Source organism: Coregonus lavaretus (assembly GCF_964263955.1).
Source record: "Coregonus lavaretus genome assembly, chromosome: 5".
In the NCBI taxonomy this organism is placed as follows: Eukaryota; Metazoa; Chordata; class Actinopteri; order Salmoniformes; family Salmonidae; genus Coregonus; species Coregonus lavaretus.
In genome coordinates, this window is record NC_139992.1 from 68,788,027 (window position 1) to 68,812,440 (window position 24,414).

The 24,414-nt window shown below is 42.1% G+C and overlaps 1 protein-coding gene across 1 annotated transcript in view; it reads left to right on the forward strand.

The window, feature by feature from the left end:
* The window catches only part of stxbp5l (syntaxin binding protein 5L), a gene marked incomplete at its 5' end in the record, with an annotated part of 245,729 nt that overhangs the window by 103,092 nt on the left and 118,223 nt on the right, over nucleotides 1–24,414 (forward strand). Inside the window, one exon of the mRNA XM_084162475.1 lies at nucleotides 16,321–16,421. Within this exon, the coding sequence (XP_084018601.1) occupies nucleotides 16,321–16,421 (101 nt within the window). The remainder of the gene's footprint in view (nucleotides 1–16,320; nucleotides 16,422–24,414) is intronic.

Consider the following 24,414-nt stretch of genomic DNA (forward strand, 5'->3'; position numbering starts at 1 on the left):
CAGACATTACATTTATTTCATAATCTCGGAAACCCAGAACCAAAATCTTGTATAATTGCATCAGATGCTCGATTAAATTCTGAGGGGAGATGTTAACAGAAAGATACTAACGTGACTTGCGAAGTATCCACCCCCTAAACATAAACGGAAACCAGAAGTACCCTCCCCTTTCGAAATTCGAATGATGCAGGCACCTGTGAGATCGTGCTTTGTCCAAATGATCAGTAACGAAAAATCAGCGTACCGGAACAAAGTTCCTTGTTAGTTGTCACAAATCCACAGTCTGACAGACGTTACTACCATTTATGTTACGTGCGTCTGTCTACAAGAGATTACTTATTTCATAAAAATGACACTATACATCCTGTTGTGGACAGCCTCCTGTTCTAAACGATCACATGAATGTTGTGGATGTTTTAAAAAAGACGCATTTAATGTCTGAGAAACATATTGTAAAGAGAGTCAATGAACTACAGAGTATGCTAATGCTACTCCAGACATATACAGTTTAAGTCGGAAGTTTACATACACCTTAGCCAAATACATTTAAACTCAGTTTTTCACAATTCCTGACATTTAATCCTAGTAAAAATGTCTTGTCTTAGGTCAGTTAGGATCACCATTTTATTTTAAGAATGTGAAATGTCAGAAATGTCTTTCTTTCATCACATTCCCAGTGGGTCAGAAGTGTACATACACTCAATTAGTATTTGGTAGCATTGCCTTTAAATTGTTTAACTTGGGTCAAACGTTTCAGGTAGCCTTCCACAAGCTTCCCACAATAAGTTGGGTGAATTTTGGCCCATTCCTCCTGACAGAGCTGGTGTAACTGAGTCAGGTTTGTAGGCCTCCTTGCTCGCAAAAGCTTTTCCAGTTCTGCACACAAATGTTCTATAGGATTGAGGTCTTGACTTGGTTGTCCTTAAGCCATTTTGCCACAACTTTGGAAGTATGCTTGGGGTCATTGTCCATTTGGAATACCCATTTGCGACCAAGCTTTAACTTCCTGACTGATGTCTTGAGATGTTGCTTCAATATATCCACATAATTTTCCTTCCTCATGATGCCATCTATTTTGTGAAGTGCACCAGTCCCTCCTGCAGCAAATCACCCCCACAGCATGATGCTGCCACCCCTGTGCTACACGGTTCGGATGGTGTTCTTCGGCTTGCAAGTAACCCCTTTTTTCCACCAAACATAACGATGGTCATTATGGGTAAACAGTTCTATTTTTGTTTCATCAGACCAGAGGACATTTCTCCAAAAAGTACAATCTTTGTCTCCACGTGCAGTTGCAAACCGTAGTCTGGCTTTTCTATAGCGGTTTTGGAGCAGTGGCTTCTTCCTTGCTGAGCGGCCTTTCAGGTTATGTCGAAATAGGACTCGTTTTACTGTGGATATAGATACTTTTGTACCTGTTTCCTCCAGCATCTTCACAAGGTCCTTTGCTGTTGTTCTGGGATTGATTTGCACTTTTCGCACCAAAGTGCATTAATCTCTAGGAGACAGAAAGGGTCTCCTTCCTGAGCGGTATGACGGCTGCGTGGTCCCATGGTGTTTATACTTGCGTACTATTGTTTGTACAGATGGACGTGGTACATTCAAGCGTTTGGAAATTGCTCCAAAGGATGAACCAGACTTGTGGAGGTCTACCATTTCTTCTTGGCTGATTTCTTTTGATTTTCCCATGATGTCAAGCAAAGAGGCACTGAGTTTGAAGGTAGGCCTTGAAATACATCCACAGGTACACCTCCAATTGACTCAAATGGTGTCAATTAGCCTATCAGAAGCTTCTAAAGCCATGACATCATTTTCTGGAATTTTCCAAGCTGTTTAAAGGCACAGTCAACTTAGTGTATGTAAACTTCTGACCCACTGGAATTGTGATACAGTGAATTATAAGTGAAATAATCTGTCTGTAAACAATTGTTGGAAAAATTACTTGTGTCATGCACAAAGTAGATGTCCTAACCGACTTGCCAAAACTATAGTTTGTTAACAAGACATTTGTGGAGTGGTTGAAAAACGAGTTTTAATGACTCCAACCTAAGTGTATGTAAACTTCCGACTTCAACTGTACATCCACAGGGCTATAGGAACATGTCTGATTCAACACCTCATTAAACATCCCTCAGTAAAAAACGACAGCGAGCGAGGGACAGACCCCTCTCCTCTCAGTTCTCATTGACTGCGTCCCAAATGGCAGCCTATGGCCCCCGGTCAAAAGTAGTACACTACATAGGGAATACTATGTAGTGCACTACTTTTGACCGGGGCCCATAGGGCTCTGGTCAAAATGAGTGCACTGCATAGGGAATAGGGTGCCATTTGGGACATAGTCATTGTGTCTGGTGCCAGAGGGTTAGGCTGTACTAGGCTAAACAATGTCCTGTTTACTCACTCTCACAGGTCTGAACTATGGCCCCAAATCTGTGTGTGTGTGCTGCGTGTGTATGATTTATGGTGTGTGTACGTAGTAGATTCACAAATAATGATTATCTGTGTCATAGACCTGTATTTCCAAGTAATAACTGTCAAACTCTGTGTCTGGGGACCTCATTTCTCACCTGTATGTTTCTGCAAATAATGCTCCTGTCTCCAGAGACATATACAGATGCATTCTGCTGGTGTCTGCTCACTGTACTCGGGCATGACTGCTGATTAGGCTTACTGTCAACACATACATTCACACATACAGACACATATGCTTTACAATGCATATTCACACCCACACACATACAGGAAACTGCCAAAATAAAGGAAACACTTGGGTAAGTGAGGGATTCAAAGTATATTGAAAGCAGGTGCTTCCACACAGCTGTGGTTCCTGAGTTAATTAAGCAATTAACATCTCATCATGCTTCGGGTCATGTATTAAAATGCACAGTTGCCCATTATTTTGGCTACCATGGCTAGAAGAAGAGATCTCCCTCTTTCTCCATTTCCCTTATGGAAAAACCACATGATTTCATGTGACATTGCCACAGGTTTTGCACATGTGAAATCATGTGAAACCATGTGTTTTTGGAACACTTTACATGTGATGATGTGGATTTTCCACATGTGAAATCATGGGAAACCATGTGTTTTTGGAACACTTCACATGTGATGATATTTCAAATGAAGTTCCACATGTGGATTTTCACGTGATAACAACCTTTCACATGTGGATTCACATTTTCGAGACTTCACAGGTTATGATACCTACACAGTGCTTTTAACACAGTGTTTTCAACTTACATATTTGACACACTTTAACATACATGACTACATTGTGTATGTTTATTTATTCAGTATTTATTATTCAACATGTTGTCACGTGAAGTATTCCAAAAACACATTTTCATATGTTTTCACATGTGACATTGTAATTTTCCACATGTGAAATCGTGGTTCAACATGTGATAACATGAAACTACACTGTTAGCCATTGCTGTTAATTTTGTGGTACATTTTACAGTCGTTATAAGGTAAGTTTCTACAGTAATAGGATACTGTATTAGTGTTTTGCTATATATTTACTGTCAATCGCAATGCACTTGGGTACTTTTTGTCCCGTCCTGCAAATTAACTTGGAATGCCTCACTTTCAATTGCATTTAAACATATACAGTGGGGAAAAAAAGTATTTAGTCAGCCACCAATTGTGCAAGTTCTTCCACTTAAAAAGATGAGAGAGGCCTGTAATTTTAATCATAGGTACACGTCAACTATGACAGACAAAATGAGAAAAAAAATTCCAGAAAATCAAATTGTAGGATTTTTAATGAATTTATTTGCAAATGATGGTGGAAAATAAGTATTTGGTCAATAACAAAAGTTTCTCAATACTTTGTTATATACCCTTTGTTGGCAATGACACAGGTCAAACGTTTTCTGTAAGTCTTCACAAGGTTTTCACACACTGTTGCTGGTATTTTGGCCCATTCCTCCATGCAGATCTCCTCTAGAGCAGTGATGTTTTGGGGCTGTCGCTGGGCAACACAGACTTTAAACTCCCTCCAAAGATTTTCTATGGGATTGAGATCTGGAGACTGGCTAGGCCACTCCAGGACCTTGAAATGCTTCTTACGAAGCCACTCCTTCGTTGCCCGGGCGGTGTGTTTGGGATCATTGTCATGCTGAAAGACCCAGCCACGTGTCATCTTCAATGCCCTTGCTGATGGAAGGAGGTTTTCACTCAAAATCTCACGATACATGGCCCCATTCATTCTTTCCTTTACACAGATCAGTCGTCCTGGTCCCTTTGCAGAAAAACAGCCCCAAAACATGATGTTTCCACCCCCATGCTTCACAGTAGGTATGGTGTTCTTTGGATGCAACTCAGCATTCTTTGTCCTCCAAACACAACGAGTTGAGTTTTTACCAAAAAGTTATATTTTGGTTTCATCTGACCATATGACATTCTCCCAATCCTCTTCTTGATCATCCAAATGCACTCTAGCAAACTTCAGACGGGCCTGGACATGTACTGGCTTAAGCAGGGGGACACGTCTGACACTGCAGGATTTGAGTCACTGGCGGCGTAGTGTGTTACTGATGGTAGGCTTTGTTACTTTGGTCCCAGCTCTCTGCAGGTCATTCACTAGGTCCCCCTGTGTGGTTCTGGGATTTTTGCTCACCGTTCTTGTGATCATTTTGACCCCACGGGGTGAGATCTTGCGTGGAGCCCCAGATCGAGGGAGATTATCAGTGGTCTTGTATGTCTTCCATTTCTTAATAATTGCTCCCACAGTAGATTTTTTCAAACCAAGCTGCTTACCTATTGCAGATTCAGTCTTCCCAGCCTGGTGCAGGTCTACAATTTTGTTTCTGGTGTCCTTTGACAGCTCTTTGGTCTTGGCCATAGTGGAGTTTGGAGTGTGACTGTTTGAGGTTGTGTACAGGTGTCTTTTATACTGATAACAAGTTCAAACAGGTGCCATTAATACAGGTAACGAGTGGAGGACAGAGGAGCCTCTTAAAGAAGAAGTTACAGGTCTGTGAGAGCCAGAAATCTTGCTTGTTTGAAGTTTCCCCACTGTAGGTTACATTAGATGCACAAACTATTACAAACATTTCCTGTAATTTTATAGTAAGTTACCACCTACTGAGTTGCAGTGAAAATAGTGGAAACTACTTTTAATGTATTTGTACAGCTGAACTGTATTTTTTTCTCAACAACAAACTGTATTCAGGAAGTAGTACACAGAAATTCCAATTCTAATAAATTATTTTCAATACCGGAACATTTGGTTTACTTTCTGAACTGACTGGAACTTAAATGGAATTGACCTCAACATTGGTTAGCACACTTGGGACTCAACCACACCTGAGATTTATACTCATAACCTCTTAAATGACAGCATCCTGAATTTCCTGCTTCGCCACCAGGTCTGTGCCCATGACATAAATCAGCCAGAGATTTATTGGCAAGAATACATTTCTGCACTTTGCTAAAAGTTACCCGGAATCAACTCAATAATTGTGCGAATATCTGACAACACCAGCTAAAAAGTAGCAGTGCTCAGGGACACTTGACATTAAGGACTAGATTCAATCAGATCAAGCATAAACACACGATAGCCGACACCCGCATAGATGGAGTTTAATGTGACGTTGTACCTGCCACACCAGAAAACAACCAAAATCCTTTTTTTTCTTCATTAGTTCCATTCACAAAATAGAATGAACGCGCGTCAGCCATCAAGAATTGAACCTGCGGCTTGCATTGATTTCAGAGGAAGCGTTCCCTCAATGCCGGATGCCCGATGGCTGTAGTGTAGCAGGGTTGTGAGAGCGGTCAAATTGGTGACTGGCTAATCGTTTAGTCATTGTCATTGTCATTGTCATGAATCCACACCGTCCTACTTGTGTTAGAGGATTTCTATCAGCCTTATTGAGGTGTAGATTACATATCACAATCCAATATTCCAACTTGTAAACAAGACTGAATGGGATTTCACTTAATGCTGCTCCATGCAGCCAAAGGCAATTTCCACTTCAAAACACCTCCTCCTCCATGCTTTACGGTGGGAACTACACATGCAGAGATCGTCCGTTCACCCACACCGCGTCTCATAAAGACACGGCGGTTTGAACCAAAAATCTCCAATTTGGAATCCAGACCAAAGGACAAATTTCCACCGGTCTAATGTCCATTGCTCATGTTTCTTGGCCCAATTAGGTCTATTCTTCTTATTGGTGTCTTTTCGTAATGGTTTCTTTGCAGCAATTCGACCATGAAGGCCTGATTCACACAGTCCCCTCTGAACAGCTGATGTTGAGATGTGTCTGTTACTTGAACTCTGTGAAGCATTTATTTGGGCTGCAATTACTGAGGCTGGTAACTCTAATGAACTTATCCTTTGCAGCAGAGTGTCTTCCATTCCTGTGGCGGTCCTCATGAGAGACAGTTTCATCATAGCGCTTGATGATTTTTGCGACTGCACTTTAAGAAACTTTCTAAGTTCTTGAAATGTTCCATTTTGACTGACCTTCATGTCTTAAAGTAATGATGGACTGTCATTTCTCTTTGCTTATTTGAGCTTTTTCTTGCCGTAATATGGACTTGGTCTTTTACCAAATAGGGCTAACTTCTGTATACCCCCTACCTTGTCACAACACAACTGATTGGCCCAAACGCATTAAGAAGGAAATAAATTCCTCAAATTAACTTTTAAGAAGACACACCTGTTAATTGAAATGCATTCCAGTTGACTACCTCATGAAGCTGGTTGAGAGAATGCCAAGAGTGTGCAAAGCTGTCATCAAGGCAAAGGGTGGCTATTTGAAGAATCTCAAATATAAAATCTATTTTGATTTGTTTAACACTTTTTTGGTTACTACATGATTCCATGTGTGCTATTTCATAGTTTTGATATCTTCACTATTATTCTACAATGTAAAAAATAGTAAAAATAAAGAAAAACCCTTGAATGAGTAGGTATCCAAACTTTTGACAGGTAGTGTGTATATATACAGTTCATTCGGAAAGTATTCAGACCCCTTGACTTTTTCCTCATTTTGTTACGTTACAGCCTTATTCTAAATTTGATTAAATTGTTTTTATTCCCTCATCAATCTACAGACAATACCCCATAATGAGAAAGCAAAAACTGAAATATCACATTTACATAAGTATTCAGACCCTTTACTCAGTACTTTGTTGAAGCACCTTTGGCAGCGATTACAGCTTCGAGTCTTGTTGGGTATGATGCTACAAGCTTGGCACACCTGTATTTGGGGAGTTTCTCCCATTCTTCTCTGCAGGTCCTCTCAAGCTTTGTCAGGTTGGATGGGGAACGTTGTTGCACAGCTATTTTCAGTTCTCTCCAGAGATGTTCGATTGGGTTCAAGTCCGGGCTCTGGCTGGGCCACTCAAGGACATTGAGACTTGTCCCAAAGCCACTCCTGCGTTGTGTTGGCTGTGTGCTCAGGGTTCTTGTCCTGTTGGAAGGTGAACCTTCGCCCCCAGTCTGAGGTCCTGAGCGCTCTGGAGCAGGTTTTCATCAATGATCTCTCTGTACTTTGCTCCTTTCATCTTTCCCTCGATCCTGACTAGTCTTCCAGTCCCTGCCGCTGAAAAACATCCCCACAGAATGATGCTGCCAACACCATTCTTCACCGTAGGGATGGTGCCAGGTTTCCTCCAGACGTGACACTTGGCATTCAGGCCAAAGAGTTCAATCTTGGTTTCATCAGACCAGAGAATCTTGTTTCTTATGGTCTGAGAGTCCTTTAGGTGCCTTTTGGCAAACTCCAAGTGGCTGTCATGTGCCTTTTACTGAGGAGTGGCTTCTGTCTGGCTCCTCTACCATAAAGGCCTGATTGGTGGAATGCTGCAGAGATGGTTGTCCTTCTTGAAGGTTCTCCCATCTCCACAGAGGAACTCTGGAGCTCTGTCAGAGTGACCATCGGGTTCTTAGTCACCTCCCTGACCAAGGCCCTTCTCCCCCGATTGCTCAGTTTGGCTGGGCGGCCAGCTCTAGGAAGAGTCTTGGTGGTTCCAAACTTCCTCCATTTAAGAATGATGGAGGCCACTGTGTTCTTGGGGACCTTCAATGCTGCAGAAATGTTTTGGTACCCTTCCCTAGATCTGTGCCTCGAAACAATCCTGTCTCGGAACTCTACGGACAATTCCTTCAACCTCGTGGCTTGGTTTTTGCTCTGACATGCACTGTTAATTGTTTAACCTTATATAGACAGGTGTGTGCCTTTCCAAATCAAGTCCAACCAATTGAATTTACCACAGGTGGATTCCAATCAAATTCTATAGACATCTCAAGGATGATCAATGGAAACAGGATGCACTTGAGCTCAATTACGAGTCTCATAGCAAAGGATCTGAATACTTATGTAAATAAGGTATTTCTGTTTTTAATTTTTTATACATTTGCAAAAATGTCTAAACCTGTTTTCACTTTGTAATTATGGTGTATTGTGTGTAGATTGATGTGGGGAAAAAATAATTTAATCCATTTTAGAACAACAAAATGTGTAAAAGGTAAATGGGTATGAATACTTTCCGAATGCGCTGTGTGTGTATGTGTGTGTGTGTGTGTGTATATATATATATATATATATTGTGCAAGTTTTCCCACTTAAAAAGATGAGAGAGGCCTGTAATTTTCATCATAGGTACACGTCAACTATGACAGACAAATTGAGATTTTTTTTTCTCCAGGAAATCACATTGTACGATCTTTTATGATTTTATTTGCAAATTATGGTGGAAAATAAGTATTTGGTCACCTACAAACAAGCAAGATTTCTGGCTCTCACAGACCTGTAACTTCTTCTTTAAGAGGCTCCTCTGTCCTCCACTCGTTACCTGTATTAATGGCACCTTGTTATCAGTATAAAAGACACCTGTCCAAAACCTCAAACAGTCACACTCCAAACTCCACTATGGCCAAGACCAAAGAGCTGTCAAAGGACACCAGAAACAAAATTGTAGACCTGCACCAGGCTGGGAAGACTGAATCTGCAATAGGTAAGCAGCTTGGTTTGAAGAAATCAACTGTGGGAGCAATTATTAGGAAATGGAAGACATACAAGACCACTGATAATCTCCCTTGATCTGGGGCTCCACGCAAGATCTCACCCCGTGGGGTCAAAATGATCACAAGAACGGTGAGCAAAAATCCCAGAACCAAACAGGGGGACCTAGTGAATTAATTGCAGAGAGCTGGGACCAAAGTAACAAAGCCTACCATCAGTAACACACTACGCCGCCAGGGACTCAAATCCTGCAGTGCCAGACGTGTCCCCTTGCTTAAGCCAGTACATGTCCAGGCCTGTCTGAAGTTTGCTAGAGTGCATTTGGATGATCCAGAAGAGGATTGGGAGAATGTCATATTGTCAGATGAAACCAAAATAGAACTTTTTGGTAAAAACTCAACTCGTCGTGTTTGGAGGACAAAGAATGCTGAGTTGCATCCAAAGAACACCATACCTACTGTGAAGCATGGGGGTGGAAACATCATGCTTTGGGGCTGATTTTCTGCAAAGGGACCAGGACGACTGATCCCTGTAAAGGAAAGAATGAATGGGGCCTTGTATCATGAGATTTTGAGTGAAAACCTCCTTCCACCAGCAAGGGCATTGAAGATTAAATGTGTCTGGGTCTTTCAGCATGACAATGATCCCAAATTCACCGCCCGTGCAACGAAGGAGTGGCTTCGTAAGAAGCATTTCAAGGTCCTGGAGTGGCCTAGCCAGTCTCCAGATCTCAACCCCATAGAAAATCTTTGGAGGGAGTTGAAAGTCCGTGTTGCCCAGCGACAGCCCCAAAACATCACTGCTCTAGAGGAGATCTGCATGGAGGAATGGGCCAAAATACCAGCAACAGTGTGTGAAAACCTTGTGAAGACTTACAGAAAACGTTTGACCTGTGTCATTGCCAACAAAGGGTATATAACAAAGTATTGAGAAACTTTTGTTATTGACCAAATACTTATTTTCCACCATAATTTGCAAATAAATTCATTAAAAATCCTACAATGTGATTTTCTGGATTTTTTTCTCCTTTATTTGTCTGTCATAGTTGACGTGTACCTATGATAAAAATTACAGGCCTCTCTCATCTTTTTAAGTGGGAGAACTTGCACAATTGGTGGCTGACTAAATACTTTTTTCCCCCACTGTGTATATATATATATGTATGTATATATATATATATATATATATATATATATATATATATACTGAGTGTACAAAGCATTTGGAACACTTGCTCTTTCAATGACAGATTGACCAGGTGAATCCAGGTTAAATCAATGATCCCTTATTGATGTCACCTGTTAAAGCCACTTGAATCAGTGTAGATGAAGGGGAGGAGACAGGTTATAGAAGGATTTTTAAGCCTTGAGACAATTAAGACATGGATTGTGTATGTGTGCCATTCAGAGGGTGAATGGGCAAGACAAAAGTGCCTTTGTACGGGGTATGGTAGTAGGTGCCAGGCGCACTGGTTTGAGTGTGTCAAGAACTGCAACGCTGCTGGGTTTTTCACACTCAAAAGTTTCCTGTGTATGTCAAGAATGGTCCACCACCCAAAGGACATTCAACCAACTTGACACAACTGCGTGAAGCATTTGAGTCAACGTGGGCCAGCATCCCTAAGGAACGCTTTCGAAACCTTGTAGAGTCCATTGAGGCTGTTCTGAGGGCAACTATAAATTATTATTATTTTTTTTTTTTTTAGGAATGTGTTCCTAATGTTTTGTACACTCAGTGTATATCAGGGGTGGAGAACAGATTGTACAAGCTTAATGTTTAACTGGGATGACATTCCCTCTTATAGGAGACCAAAAAGAGCTTGCTGAAAGCTAATAATAAGCCACACCTGCAATCTTCTGATAACCTGCCGCTGTTACAGTATGCTGCCAATCAGCAAGTGATGTTGTCAACAGAAGAGTCAGTGAAGGCACAGGTGGTTTTGCCAGTAAGTTATTGTAACTTTTACAACAACTTACTGACAAGACGTTTCCAGTTAAGAAAGGACAAATTGACAGAAACTTCTGGCAACAAGTTGCCAGTAAGTTACTGGAAAATACACAATAACCTCTTCACAGTTCAGCTCGTTACTGACACAATCTCTTATGATGTTTGCCGAGAAGACAGTATCAAAGAAAGTGCTCTACTCACATCAGCATAACCATCAAACACTTAAACAGCTATAACACTTCCACTAACGGTTGACCACGCCCCCCAAATATGCTTATGAGACCAGTACATTGCCCCCACCTATCAAAGTGCAGTGATGGTACATGATATTCAAAATATTGGGTAGCAACCAAGAGGTTATGAGTTCAAATCCTGTTTAAGTCCGAAGTGTGGTCACAGTAAAAAAATATACAAGATTCTTTACACTAATTGAAATCAGAATACAGAAGCATACTGTAATTTTATAGAAATAACACCTTCAAGGTGTTTTATATATTTATTTTTACTGCAACTTTACAAAGTGCAGAAATGTATTCTTGCCAATCTGTGTTGTGAGGTTGCATTGTGAGGTTGAGTCCCAAGTAATCACAATACAGCAGCATACTGTCCTTTAACATTAACACCTGAATTTATCTGTAAACATACAGTAACTACACTGAACAAAAATATAAACGCAACATGCAACAATTTCAAGATTTTACTGAGTTACTGTTCATAAGAAAATCAGTCAATTGAAATAAATTCATTAGGCCCTAATCTATGGATTTGACATGACTGGGAATACAGATATGCATCTCTTGGTCACAGATACCTTTTAAAAAAAGTAGGGGCGTGGATCAGAAAACCAGTCAGTATCTGGTGTGACCACCATTTGCCTCATGCAACGTGACACATCTCCTTCGCATAGAGTTGATCAGGCTGTTGATTGTGGCCTGTGGAATGTTGTCCCACTCCTCTTTAATGGCTGTGTGAAGTTGCGGGATGTTGGTGGGAACTGGAACACGCTGTCGTACACGTCGATCCAGAGCATCCCGAACATGCTCAATGGGTGACATGTCTGGTGAGTATGCAAGCCATGGAAGAATTGGGACATTTCAGCTTCCAGGAAATGGGTACAGATCCTTGCCTTCTGGATGAGAGCGGGGTGAACAGGCAGTGGCTCGGGTGGTTGATGTCCTTGATGATCTTTTTGGCCTTCCTGTGACATCGGGTGCTCTATGTGTCTTGGAGGGCGGGTAGTTTGCCCCCGGTAATGCGTTCGGCAGATCGCACCACCCTCTGAATCGCCCTGCGGTTGCGGGCGATGCATTTGCCGTACCAGGCGGTGATACAGCCCGACAGGATGCTCTCAATTGTGCATCTGTAAAAGTTTGTGAGGGTTTTAGGTGCCAAGCTGAATTTCTTCAGCCTCCTGAGGTTGAAGAGGCTCTGTTGCGCCTTCTTCACCACACTGTCTGCGTGGGTGGACCATTTCAGTTTGTCGGTGATGTGTACGCCAAGGAACTTGAAGCTTTCCACCTTTTCCACTGCAGTCCCGTCAATGTGGATAGGGGGGTGCACCCTCTGCTGTTTCCTGAAGTCCACGATCATCTCCTTTGTTTTGTTGACGTTGAGTGAGAGGTTATTTTCCTGGCACCACACTCCCAGAGCCCTCATCTCCTCCCTGTAGGCGGTCTCGTCATTGTTGGTATTCAAGCCTACTACTGTTGTGTCGTCTGCAAACTTGATGATTGAGTTGGAGGCGTGCTTGGCCACGCAGTCATGGGTGAACAGGGAGTACAGGAGGGGGCTGAGCACGCACCCTTGTGGGGCCCCAGTGTTGAGGATCAGCGAAGTGGAGATGTTGTTTCCTACCTTCACCACCTGGGGGCGGCCCGTCAGGAAGTCCAGGACCCAGTTGCACAGGGCGTGGTTCAGACCCAGGGACTCGAGCTTAATGATGAGCTTGGAGGGTACTATGGTGTTGAATGCTGAGCTATAGTCAATGAACAGCATTCTTACATAGGTATTCCTCTTGTCCAGATGGGATAGGGCATTGTGCAGTGTGAAGGCGATTGCATCGTCTGTGCATCTATTGGGGCGGTAAGCAAATTGAAGTGGGTCTAGTGTGACAGGTAAAGTAGAGGTGATATATGAAGGTGAGCATTTGCCCACTGAAGTCAGTTACGACGTCGAACTGCAGTCAAGTCAAGACCCTGGTGAGGATGACGAGCACGCAGATGAGCTTCCCTGAGATGGTTTCTGACAGTTTGTGCAGAAATTATTTGGTTGTGCAAACCCACAGTTTCATCAGCTCTCCGGATGACTGGTCTCAGACGATCCTGCAGGTGAAGAAGCCAGATGTGGAGGTCCTGGGCTGGTGTGGTTATACGTGATCTGCGGTTGTGAGGCCGGTTGAACGTACTGCCAAATTCTCTAATACGACGTTGGAGGCGGCTTATGGTAGAGAAATTAACATTCAATTATCTGGCAATAGCTCTGGTGGACATTCCTGCAGTCAGCATGCCAATTCCACGCTCCCTCAAAACTGGAGACATCTGTGTCATTGTGTTGTGTGACAAAACTGCACATTTTAGAGTGGCCTTTTATTGTCCCCAGCACAAGGTGCACCTGTGTAATGATCATGCTGTTTAATCAGCTTCTTGATACCTGTCAGGTGGATGGATTATCTTGGCAAAGGATAAATGCTCACTAACAGGGATGTAAACAACTTTGTGCACAGAATTTTAGATAAATAAGCTTTTTTTGTGTATGGAACATTTCTGGGATCTTTTATTTCAGCTCATGAAACATAGGACCAACACTTTACATGTTGCGTTTATATTTTTGTTTAGGTGGATGGATTATCTAGGCAAAGGAGAAATGCTCACTAACAGGGATGTAAACAACTTTGTGCACAGAATTTGAGAGAAATAAGCTTTTTGTGCATATGGAACATTACTGGGATCTTTTATTTCAGATTATGAAACATGGGACCAACACTTTACATGTTGCGTTTACAGTGAGGGAAAAAAGTATTTGATCCCCTGCTGATTTTGTACGTTTGCCCACTGACAAAGACATGATCAGTCTATAATTTTAATGGTAGATTTATTTGAACAGTGAGAGACAGAATAACAACAACAAAATCCAGAAAAACGCATGTCAAAAATGTTATAAATTGATTTGCATTTTAATAAGGGAAATAAGTATTTGACCCCTCTGCAAAACATGACTTAGTACTTGGTGGCAAAACCCTTGTTGGCAATCACAGAGGTCAGACGTTTCTTGTAGTTGGCCACCAGGTTTGCACACATCTCAGGAGGGATTTTGTTCCAATCCTCTTTGCAGATCTTCAACAAGTCATTAAGGTTTCGAGGCTGACGTTTGGCAACTCGAACCTTCAGCTCCCTCCACAGATTTTCTATGGGATTAAGGTCTGGAGACTGGCTAGGCCACTCCAGGACCTTAATGTGCTTCTTCTTGAGCCACTCCTTTGTTGCCTTGGCCGTGTGTTTTGGGTCATTGTCATGCTGGAATACCCATCCACGACCCATTTTCAATGCCCTGGCTGAGGGAAGGAGGTTCTCACCAGCCAGCATGGCCCCGTCCATCGTCCCTTTTATGCGGTGAAGTTGTCCTGTCCCCTTAGCAGAAAAACACCCCCAAAGCATAATGTTTCCACCTCCATGTTTGACGGTGGGGATGGTGTTCTTGTGGTCATAGGCAGCATTCCTCCTCCTCCAAACACGGCGAGTTGAGTTGATGCCAAAGATCTCGATTTTGGTCTCATCTGACCACAAAACTTTCACCCAGTTCTCCTCTGAATCATTCAGATGTTCATTGGCAAACTTCAGACGGCCCTGTATATGTGCTTTCTTGAGCAGGGGGACCTTGCAGGCGCTGCAGGATTTCAGTCCTTCACGGCGTAGTGTGTTACCAATTGTTTTCTTGGTGACTATGGTCCCAGCTGCCTTGAGATCATTGACAAGATCCTCCCGTGTAGTTCTGGGCTGATTCCTCACCGTTCTCATGATCATTGCAACTCCACGAGGTGAGATCTTGCATGGAGTCCCAGGCCGAGGGAGATTGACAGTTATTTTGTGTTTCTTCCATTTGCGAATAATCTCACCAACTGTTGTCAACTTCTCACCAAGCTGCTTGGCGATGGTCTTGTAGCCCATTCCAGCCTTGTGTAGGTCTACAATCTTGTCCCTGACATCCTTGGAGAGCTCTTTGGTCTTGGCCATGGTGGAGAGTTTGGAATCTGATTGATTGCTTCTGTGGACAGGTGTCTTTTATACAGGTAACACGCTGAGATTAGGAGCACTCCCTTTTAAGAGCGTGCTCCTAATCTCAGCTCGTTACCTGTATAAAAGACACCTGGGAGCCAGAAATCTTTCTGATTGAGAGGGGGTCAAATACTTATTTCCCTCATTAAAATGCTAATCAATTTATAACATTTTTGACATGCGTTTTTCTGGATTTTTGTTGTTGTTATTCTGTCTCTCACTGTTCAAATAAACCTACCATTAAAATTATAGACTGATAATTTCTTTGTCAGTGGGCAAACGTACAAAATCAGCAGGGTATCAAAAACTTTTTTCCCTCACTGTATATATTTCTTAAGTGTAGTTGTAGATTTACCATATTTTGACCATAACTAGACAAAAACCTCCAGGGGACCATGACTCTTTAAATGTAATTAATGTCAATGATGCCTTTCAAAGTAAAATATTCTAAATTACATTTGACACCTGGGTTTTCGCGTGTGCTCAAATGTTGGCACATTAATTTCACGTAAGATCATGTTCTGATACACATGTTGTCAGTCACGTGTAGTCTTATGTTATCACATGTTGCTTCACGTGTCACATGTTGCTTAACATGTTGTCACATGTTTTCACATTAACTTCACATTAAATCACATGTGATCACACAAGATCACGTGTTCACGTGTTTACATTTGAAATTCATGTCGTTTTTCCGTAAGGGTTCAGTCTTCCTCCCACCTTTTGAAACTGATTTGCAGTTATTATAAGTACCGTTCCTTGGCAGGAATATGCAGTTGCTCAGGGGTATGTATTGATCGTAGTTTGGTAGACATTTCGAGAGTCAGGGTTAATTATGAGTAGCATTAGTTCACGGTTTACATAGCAATGATCAGCATAGTAATGATGGAGCCAGTGTACCAGGGTTGGGGTCAAATTGAAGGCAGTTCATTCAGGAAGTGATTTGTATTTAAAATTCAGAAATTGAAAAAAGTTAGAAATAAATACCTTCTACTTTTCAGTTTATTGAGAAGTCATTTAAAATAAATGCAATTTTTCCCTGAATTGACTGCCTTCCATTCGAATTGACCCCAACCCAGTGTACTGACTGTCTGTGTTCTGTTTGTTTGTCTCACCTTCAGGGGGCGCTGGTCACGGCGTGTGCAGACGACACGCTACACCTGTGGAACCTTCGCCAGAGACGCCCAGCCATCCTGCACTCGCTTAAATTCAACAGGGAGAGGTAAGTACTCTACATGCAGTAACACACACACACACACACACACACACATACACACACACACACACACAGGACCTTGCATAAAGGCATCCATCTTTTCTGTTTGACATCTCGTGGCTCGATGAGATGGATTCTACTTCAAGGCCAGAGTATGCTCATATAAATTCAAGTTAGACAGAATAAATCTACATTTGCCAAGGTTCACCATCAAAGTTCCCAAACTATACTCAAAGTTCAGTAAAAGCATTCACCACAATGCTGAATGTCGCAAACATCAACAGTTCCTCATCTTTCATAATGCTGTGGGTGAGCCATTCACACATTTTCTGCATGATCTTGTCTGCCCTGAATATGACATATGTATTGGGAGCATGGTGGAGTTTGTGCAGAGTCTGGCTAAAAGGGTTCATTCATCCTCCCTTAAGCCTTCCAGACAATAGAGGTTGATAGGGCATAAGGAAGAATCAGTCATAGATACTGTAGTGAATGGCGGAAGTGAGTAATACCCTAGCAGGGATTAAAACCTGGTTCGTCTCAGCCAGTGGCGGCTCCTGAAAAAATTCTCAGGGGGGGCTATTTTTCTGATGATTTAGGTGACCTACACACATTTTAAAAAAGATATGTCCAGCAACAACATGAAGACAGGGGCAGCATATAAGTCAATACCAGAAGCATTTATTGACTGATCTCAAAAGTGTTGGCTTACCAGGGTTGGTGGAGCCCTCAGTTTCATCTTTGCCTCGCAAAGCTAACTCAAACACTCCGCAAAACTTCACACACTGGATTAGCCGGCTGAGGATGTGGCGGTTCTTGCTAATGTCGTAGTAAATATATTTGTTATAGTGAATATGGAATATGATATGTTGAGTAAAATGTTGTGCTAAGATCTATTTAGGTCAGGAGCTGGTTATAAGTTATGTTCCTATCCAATAACAATGGACAAAAGGGTCCTATCTTGTCAGCCAAGGACAACACCCACGCCATAGGCCTCTCAGTTCTTCCAACTCACGAGTTCTTGCTCTGAGGACACACACACACACAAACACATCATCACTGTTAAACACACACACACACACACACACACACACACACACACACACACATCATCACTGTTAAACACACACACACACACACACACACAAAAATCCCCTCTCTTAGGCTGAACATTTGAAGACAGAGAACCCGACTCAGAGCCAATGCAACAGTGACAGTAGCCTGGAGGGGACCTCGCCCAACTCATCAGGACCAATCAGAAGATCAGAACTACTAGATTCAACCTACTTCATTTATTGCATAAAATGTCTGCACACAATGTTTCGGGGCTCTCTTCAGATAATAATAATAATAATAATAATAATAATATGCCATTTAGCAGACGCTTTTATCCAAAGCAACTTACAGTCATGCGTGCATACATTTTTGTGTATGGGTGGTCCCGGGGATCGAACCCACTACCTTGGCGTTACAAGCGCCGTGCTCTACCAGCTGAGCTACAGAAAGTGGATACTCATGGATGCGCATCGCAATTGTCAAATGTCAACACAATTGGAGACACCACGTCATTTTTGGAGACATGTTATTGACAGTAAACTATTGTAGATGCGACTGCTAACTAAATAAAACATTTTAGCTGGCTAGCTAATCATCTTAGCTAAATGTGGGGCAAACAATTCAGTTATTTACCGTTAATTTGAGGGATTGGGGTGAAAGAAATCGAGTTACATAGTGATACTTTACGATATACTGTATTGACAATATCGCAATATTTTAGCGCTAGTTGGCTGTACCTGCACCAAAACACCATTATTGTTCCTTCATAGCTTGTTCTCAATCTTTTCACATTGGGAGCCAATTTGTTTTCAGCACTTTTATTTCCATGACTGATCAAAACTCGTTCTCATGGCTTTCTGATCCCTCTGCAACAGACATATGGTGCGCAATAAAATCACAGTATCGAATCGCAATACGTATAGAATCATGAGACTCGCAATGCATATATCTTATCGTGAGGTTCCTGGCAATTCCCAGCCCAAGTTCATTTGCCACAACAAATCTCTTCGCTAGCAAACGCGATGTCTTCTCCAAAACGGCAATGTGTCTCCAGCAATGTTTACTTTTTTGACGTTCTATGGCATCTCCACTTTCAAAGCATATATGACCACATGTAATATTTTGGTAAGTGATGCAAATAGTGAACTATGTAGGGCCAGGATGTAAAATATATGTAGCTGCAGCAATTTCTCTTATCTGATATGGTAAGTAATGGGGCTTAATGTATAGCTCCCTAAGAGTTTGACGAACGGGTCCGTGCACGCGATTCCAGATATCTTTACCTCTGAATAAACTGCCTTTATTATACCATATCCACCCTGTCCAAAGTCTCTACTTGGTCTCAGTTCTCCAGTAAACTTGTGATTATCAACACTAACCTCATCGTTGTGGCGGCGGACAGCTAGCCTGTATCCCTCATCCAGTTGAGTGGCAATGTTCTTTTTTCGTTAGTACCAATTTTTGGAAAATCCTCGGGTGTAGGACTTTCCGCCTTTAGTAGAAACCTGTTGAATTATTAAATTTGGTCTGGGAGGTCCTAATTGTTTCGTTGCCAATTTATCTTGATTTGTTCGCCGACAAAAAGGAACTTCTTTCAAAGACACAATCGAGTTGCACTGAAGGCTAGCCATTTTTACAGTAGTAGTGAATTGATTGAGGCTGCTACCCGGTCTTTTCTTAGTTACGTTCATGGTTACGTTACGTATGACGAAAGCGCGTAAGTGCAAGCCCTCAGACACCCATAGAGATTGTATTGAAAGCTCTGAAATTTGAAAAAAATAGATTTTACATGGGAGTCTATGACAGACTTCTGGGCGATTTTCAACCTGACTGAAATCGCCCAAAAAGGGGGGGTGGCCATTTGAAGCACGACTTTAGCCTGATTGGACATTTAGTGGCAGATCAGACCAGACACGTCTAGATTACATTTACATTTACATTTTAGTCATTTAGCAGACGCTCTTATCCAGAGCGACTTACAGGAGCAATTAGGGTTAAGTGCCTTGCTCAGGGGCACATTAACGTCATTTAGCAGACGCTCTTAGCCAGAGCGACTCACAAATTGGTGCGTTCACCCTATAGCCAGTGGGATAACCACTTTACAATTTGGGGGGGGGGGGGGGGGGGGGGGGGTTAGAAGGAATACTTTATCCTATCCCAGGATTACAACACTGATAACTACTGTTGCCGTGATATAATTGATTAGAAAAAAAATCCCTTCCTTTTCCCGTTTGGCAGTGCGTCGCCCATATCGCCCTATTGAACACACCGCCCCTGGTCTCAGCCCAATATTACCCTAGCCATAACAGGCTTAATTACAATGTGTATACAAGTTCAGGAAAAAATATTGGTGTCAGACTCAATTCTGTTCTGAACTCTGATATTCTGTAGTTTTGTAAAATGTCTAAAGTTTTATGGCCTCTCCATCTGTAATTTTTTTTTATGTGGAGAGAACAAGTATTTGATACACTGCCGATTTTGCAGGTTTTCCTACTTACAAAGCATTCAGAGGTCTGTAATTTTTATCATAGGTACACTTCAACTGTGAGAGACGGAATCTAAAACAAAAATCCAGAAAATCACATTGTATGATTTTTAAGTAATTAATTTGCATTTTATTGCATGACATAAGTATTTGATACATCAGAAAAGCAGAACTTAATATTTGGTACAGAAACCTTTGTTTGCAATTACAGAGATCATACCTTGACCAGAGTCTTGACCAGGTTTGCACACACTGCAGCAGGGATTTTGGCCCACTCCACCATACAGACCTTCTCCGGATCCTTCAGGTTTCGGGGCTGTCGCTGGGCAATACGGACTTTCAGCTCCCTCCAAATATTTTCTATTGGGTTCAGGTCTGGAGACTGGCTAGGCCACTCCAGGACCTTGAGATGCTTCTTACGGAGCCATACCTTAGTTGCCCTGGCTGTGTGTTTCGGGTCGTTGTCATGCTGGAAGACCCAGCCACGACCCATCTTCAATGCTCTTACTGAGGGAAGGAGGTTGTTGGGTTGTTGGCCAAGATCTCGCGATACATGGCCCCATCCATCCTCCCCTCAATACGGTGCAGTCGTCCTGTCCCCTTTGCAGAAAAGCATCCCCAAAGAATTATGTTTCCACCTCCATGCTTCACGGTAGGGATGGTGTTCTTGGGGTTGTACTCATCCTTCTTCTTCCTCCAAACACGGCAAGTGGAGTTTAGACCAAAAAGCTCTATTTTTGTCTCATCAGACCACATGACCTTCTCCCATTCCTCCCCTTGATCATCCAGATGGTCATTGGCCAACTTCAGACGGGCCTGGACATGCGCTGGCTTGAGCAGGGGGACCTTGCGTGCGCTGCAGGATTTTAATCCATGACGGCGTAGTGTGTTACTAATGGTTTTCTTTGAGACTGTGGTCCCAGCTCTCTTCAGGTCATTGACCAGGTCCGGCCGTGTAGTTCTGGGCTGATCCCTCACCTTCCTCATGATCATTGATGCCCCACGAGGTGAGATCTTGCATGGAGCCCCAGACTGAGGGTGATTGACGGTCATCTTGAACTTCTTCCATTTTCTAATAATTGCGCCAACAGTTGTTGCCTTCTCACCAAGCTGCTTGCCTATTGTCCTGTAGCCCATCCCAGCCTTGTGCAGGTCTACAGTTTTATCCCTGATGTCCTTACACAGCTCTCTGGTCTTGGCCATTGTGGAGAGGTTGGAGTCTGTTTGATTGAGTGTGTGGACAGGTGTCTTTTATACAGGTAATGAGTTCAAACAGGTGCAGTTAATACAGGTAATGAGTGGAGAACAGGAGGGCTTCTTAAAGAAAAACTAACAGGTCTGTGAGAGCCGGAATTCTTACTGGTTGATAGGTGATCAAATACTTATGTCATGCAATAAAATGGAAATTAATTACTTAAAAATCATACAATGTGATTTTCTGGATTTTTGTTTTAGATTCCGTCTCTCACAGTTGAAGTGTACCTATGATAAAAATTACAGACCTCTACATGCTTTGTAAGTAGGAAAACATGCAAAATCGGCAGTGTATCAAATACTTCTTCTCCCCACTGTATTTCTTCAGTAAATTGTATGCAGACACCAAGAAAATATCGGAGCAAAGTTTGAGAAAACATCCTAAATTATCGAAGCAGCCGATACTACAGTGTTATTAACTGGCCTCTCTCACGACTCTCTCTTGTCCTGTGGGGCAATCTTCAGGCGCTATGAAAGAGAAAAATAAAAATGTGTACATCTTGTTTGAGTGCTTGAAGAAGAGAGAGGGAAAGAGATACTTTGGAAGGATCTGTTTTTGTGTGTTGTAAAAGTCTTCCTGTGTGAATGCTTGAAAAAGAGAGAAACAGAGAGATCCTTTGGGAAGATATTTTGAAGGTCTTTCCCATTTTGACTCATAAATATATATTTTTTTCTGTGACTATGAAAAATGTCATACTTTGTCAAAGTTTTTTAAATAATTTAGATGCAAGAAATTGATAACTTTATCCTAGACTGTACTTCAAAAGGAATGTAATGGTGTGAATGGCAATGGCATCATAATGTCCACAATATTTGCATAATTCCTTGATTATAACATTTTGAAGCCCCCTCAAAGGACATGCTAATCTAAGAAGGTATGAATCATAGTGTTGTAAAGCTTTCTTTATATGAGTTTTATGCATGTGTTCCCTTACAAAAAAAAGAACAAGGCACAGTGATGCCGAAACATAGTTTTTTTTAACCCAATAAATTACTGGGAGGTTATACATATGGAGTGTGCGACTCTCTTTGTTTTTATCCCTTACAAAAAAAACACATCAAATTTGCAATAGATGTTTAGAGTTCATACAGTGAGGGAAAAAAGTATTTGATCCCCTGCTGATTTTGTACGTTTGCCCACTGACAATGACATGATCAGTCTATAATTTTAATGGTAGGTTTATTTGAACAGTGAGAGACAGAATAACAACAAAAAAATCCAGAAAAACGCATGTCAAAAATGTTATAAATTGATTTGCATTTTAATAAGGGAAATAAGTATTTGACCCCTCTGCAAAACATGACTTAACCCTTGTTGGCAATCACAGAGGTCAGACGTTTCTTGTAGTTGGCCACCAGGTTTGCACACATCTCAAGAGGGATTTTGTCCCACTCCTCTTTGCAGATCTTCTCCAAGTCATTAAGGTTTCGAGGCTGACGTTTGGCAACTCAAACCTTCAGCTCCCTCCACAGATTTCCTATGGGATTACGGTCTGGAGACTGGCTAGGCCACTCCAGGACCTTAATGTGCTTCTTCTTGAGCCACTCCTTTGTTGCCTTGGCCGTGTGTTTTGGGTCATTGTCATGCTGGAATACCCATCCACGACCCATTTTCAATGCCCTGGCTGAGGGAAGGAGGTTCTCACCCAAGATTTGACGGTACATGGCCCCGTCCATCGTCCCTTTTGATGCGGTGAAGTTTTCCTGTCCCCTTAGCAGAAAAACACCCCCAAAGCATAATGTTTCCACCTCCATGTTTGACAGTGGGGATGGTGTTCTTGGGGTCATAGGCAGCATTCCTCCTCCTCCAAACACGGCGAGTTGAGTTGATGCCAAAGAGCTCCATTTTGGTCTCATCTGACCACAACACTTTCACTCAGTTCTCCTCTGAATCATTCAGATGTTCATTGGCAAACTTCAGATGGGCCTATATATGTGCTTTCTTGAGCAGGGGGACCTTGCGGGCGCTGCAGGATTTCAGTCCTTCACGGCGTAGTGTGTTACCAATTGTTTTCTTGGTGACTATGGTCCCAGCTGCCTTGAGATCATTGACAAGATCCTCCCGTGTAGTTCTGGGCTGATTCCTCACCGTTCTCATGATCTTTGCAACTCCACGAGGTGAGATCTTGCATGGAGCCCCAGGCCGAGGGAGATTGACAGTTCTTTTGTGTTTCTTCCATTTGCGAATAATCGCACCAACTGTTGTCACCTTCTCACCAAGCTGCTTGGCGATGGTCTTGTAGCTCATTCCAGCCTTGTGTAGGACTACAATATTGTCCCTGACATCCTTGGAGAGCTCTTTGGTCTTGGCTATGGTGGAGAGTTTGGAATCTGAATGATTGATTGCTTCTGTGGACAGGTGTCTTTTATACAGGTAACAAGCTGAGATTAGGAGCACTACCTTTAAGAGTGTGCTCCTAATCTCAGCTCGTTACCTGTATAAAAGACACCTGGGAGCCAGAAATCTTTCTGATTGAGAGGGGGTCAAATACTTATTTCCCTCATTAAAATGCAATTCAATTTCTAACATTTTTGACATGCGTTTTCCTGGATTTTTTTGTTGTTATTCTGTCTCTCACTGTTCAAATAAACCTACCATTAAAATTATAGACTGATAATTTCTTTGTCAGTGGGCAAACGTACAAAATCAGCAGGGGATCAATACTTTTTTCCCTCACTGTATGTTAACACCACCTTTTCACGTGAGAAAAGGTGGTGTTAACATTACCTCACATGTGAATTGCAGTTACACATGTGAAATGTGCGGTTTTGCATGTTAAAAACGTTCACATGTGGAATTGCAAAAACATTCACGTGAAAATCTAATTTGCAGTTTCACATGTAATAAACCTTCACATGTAAAAATATCTAACTTTCACATGTAAAATTGCAAGTTCACATGTGGTGGTGAAATAGTGTTATTCTCCTCACGTGAAAAGGTGTTGTTAACATGTTCCAGTAGCAATGTTTTCACATATGGAATTGCAAATTACTGTTGAGATGGTGCCGGAGGAGATGGCTGCTGTTTTACGGTCCTCTAACCAATTGTGCTATTATGTGTGTTTTTTCGCGTTATTTGTAATTTATTCTGTACATAATGTTTCTGCCACCATCTCTTATGACCAAAAAGAGCTTCTGGATATCAGGACAGCGATTACTCACCTCGTATTGGACGAAGATTTTTTCTTCAATGAGTCGGATACGAAG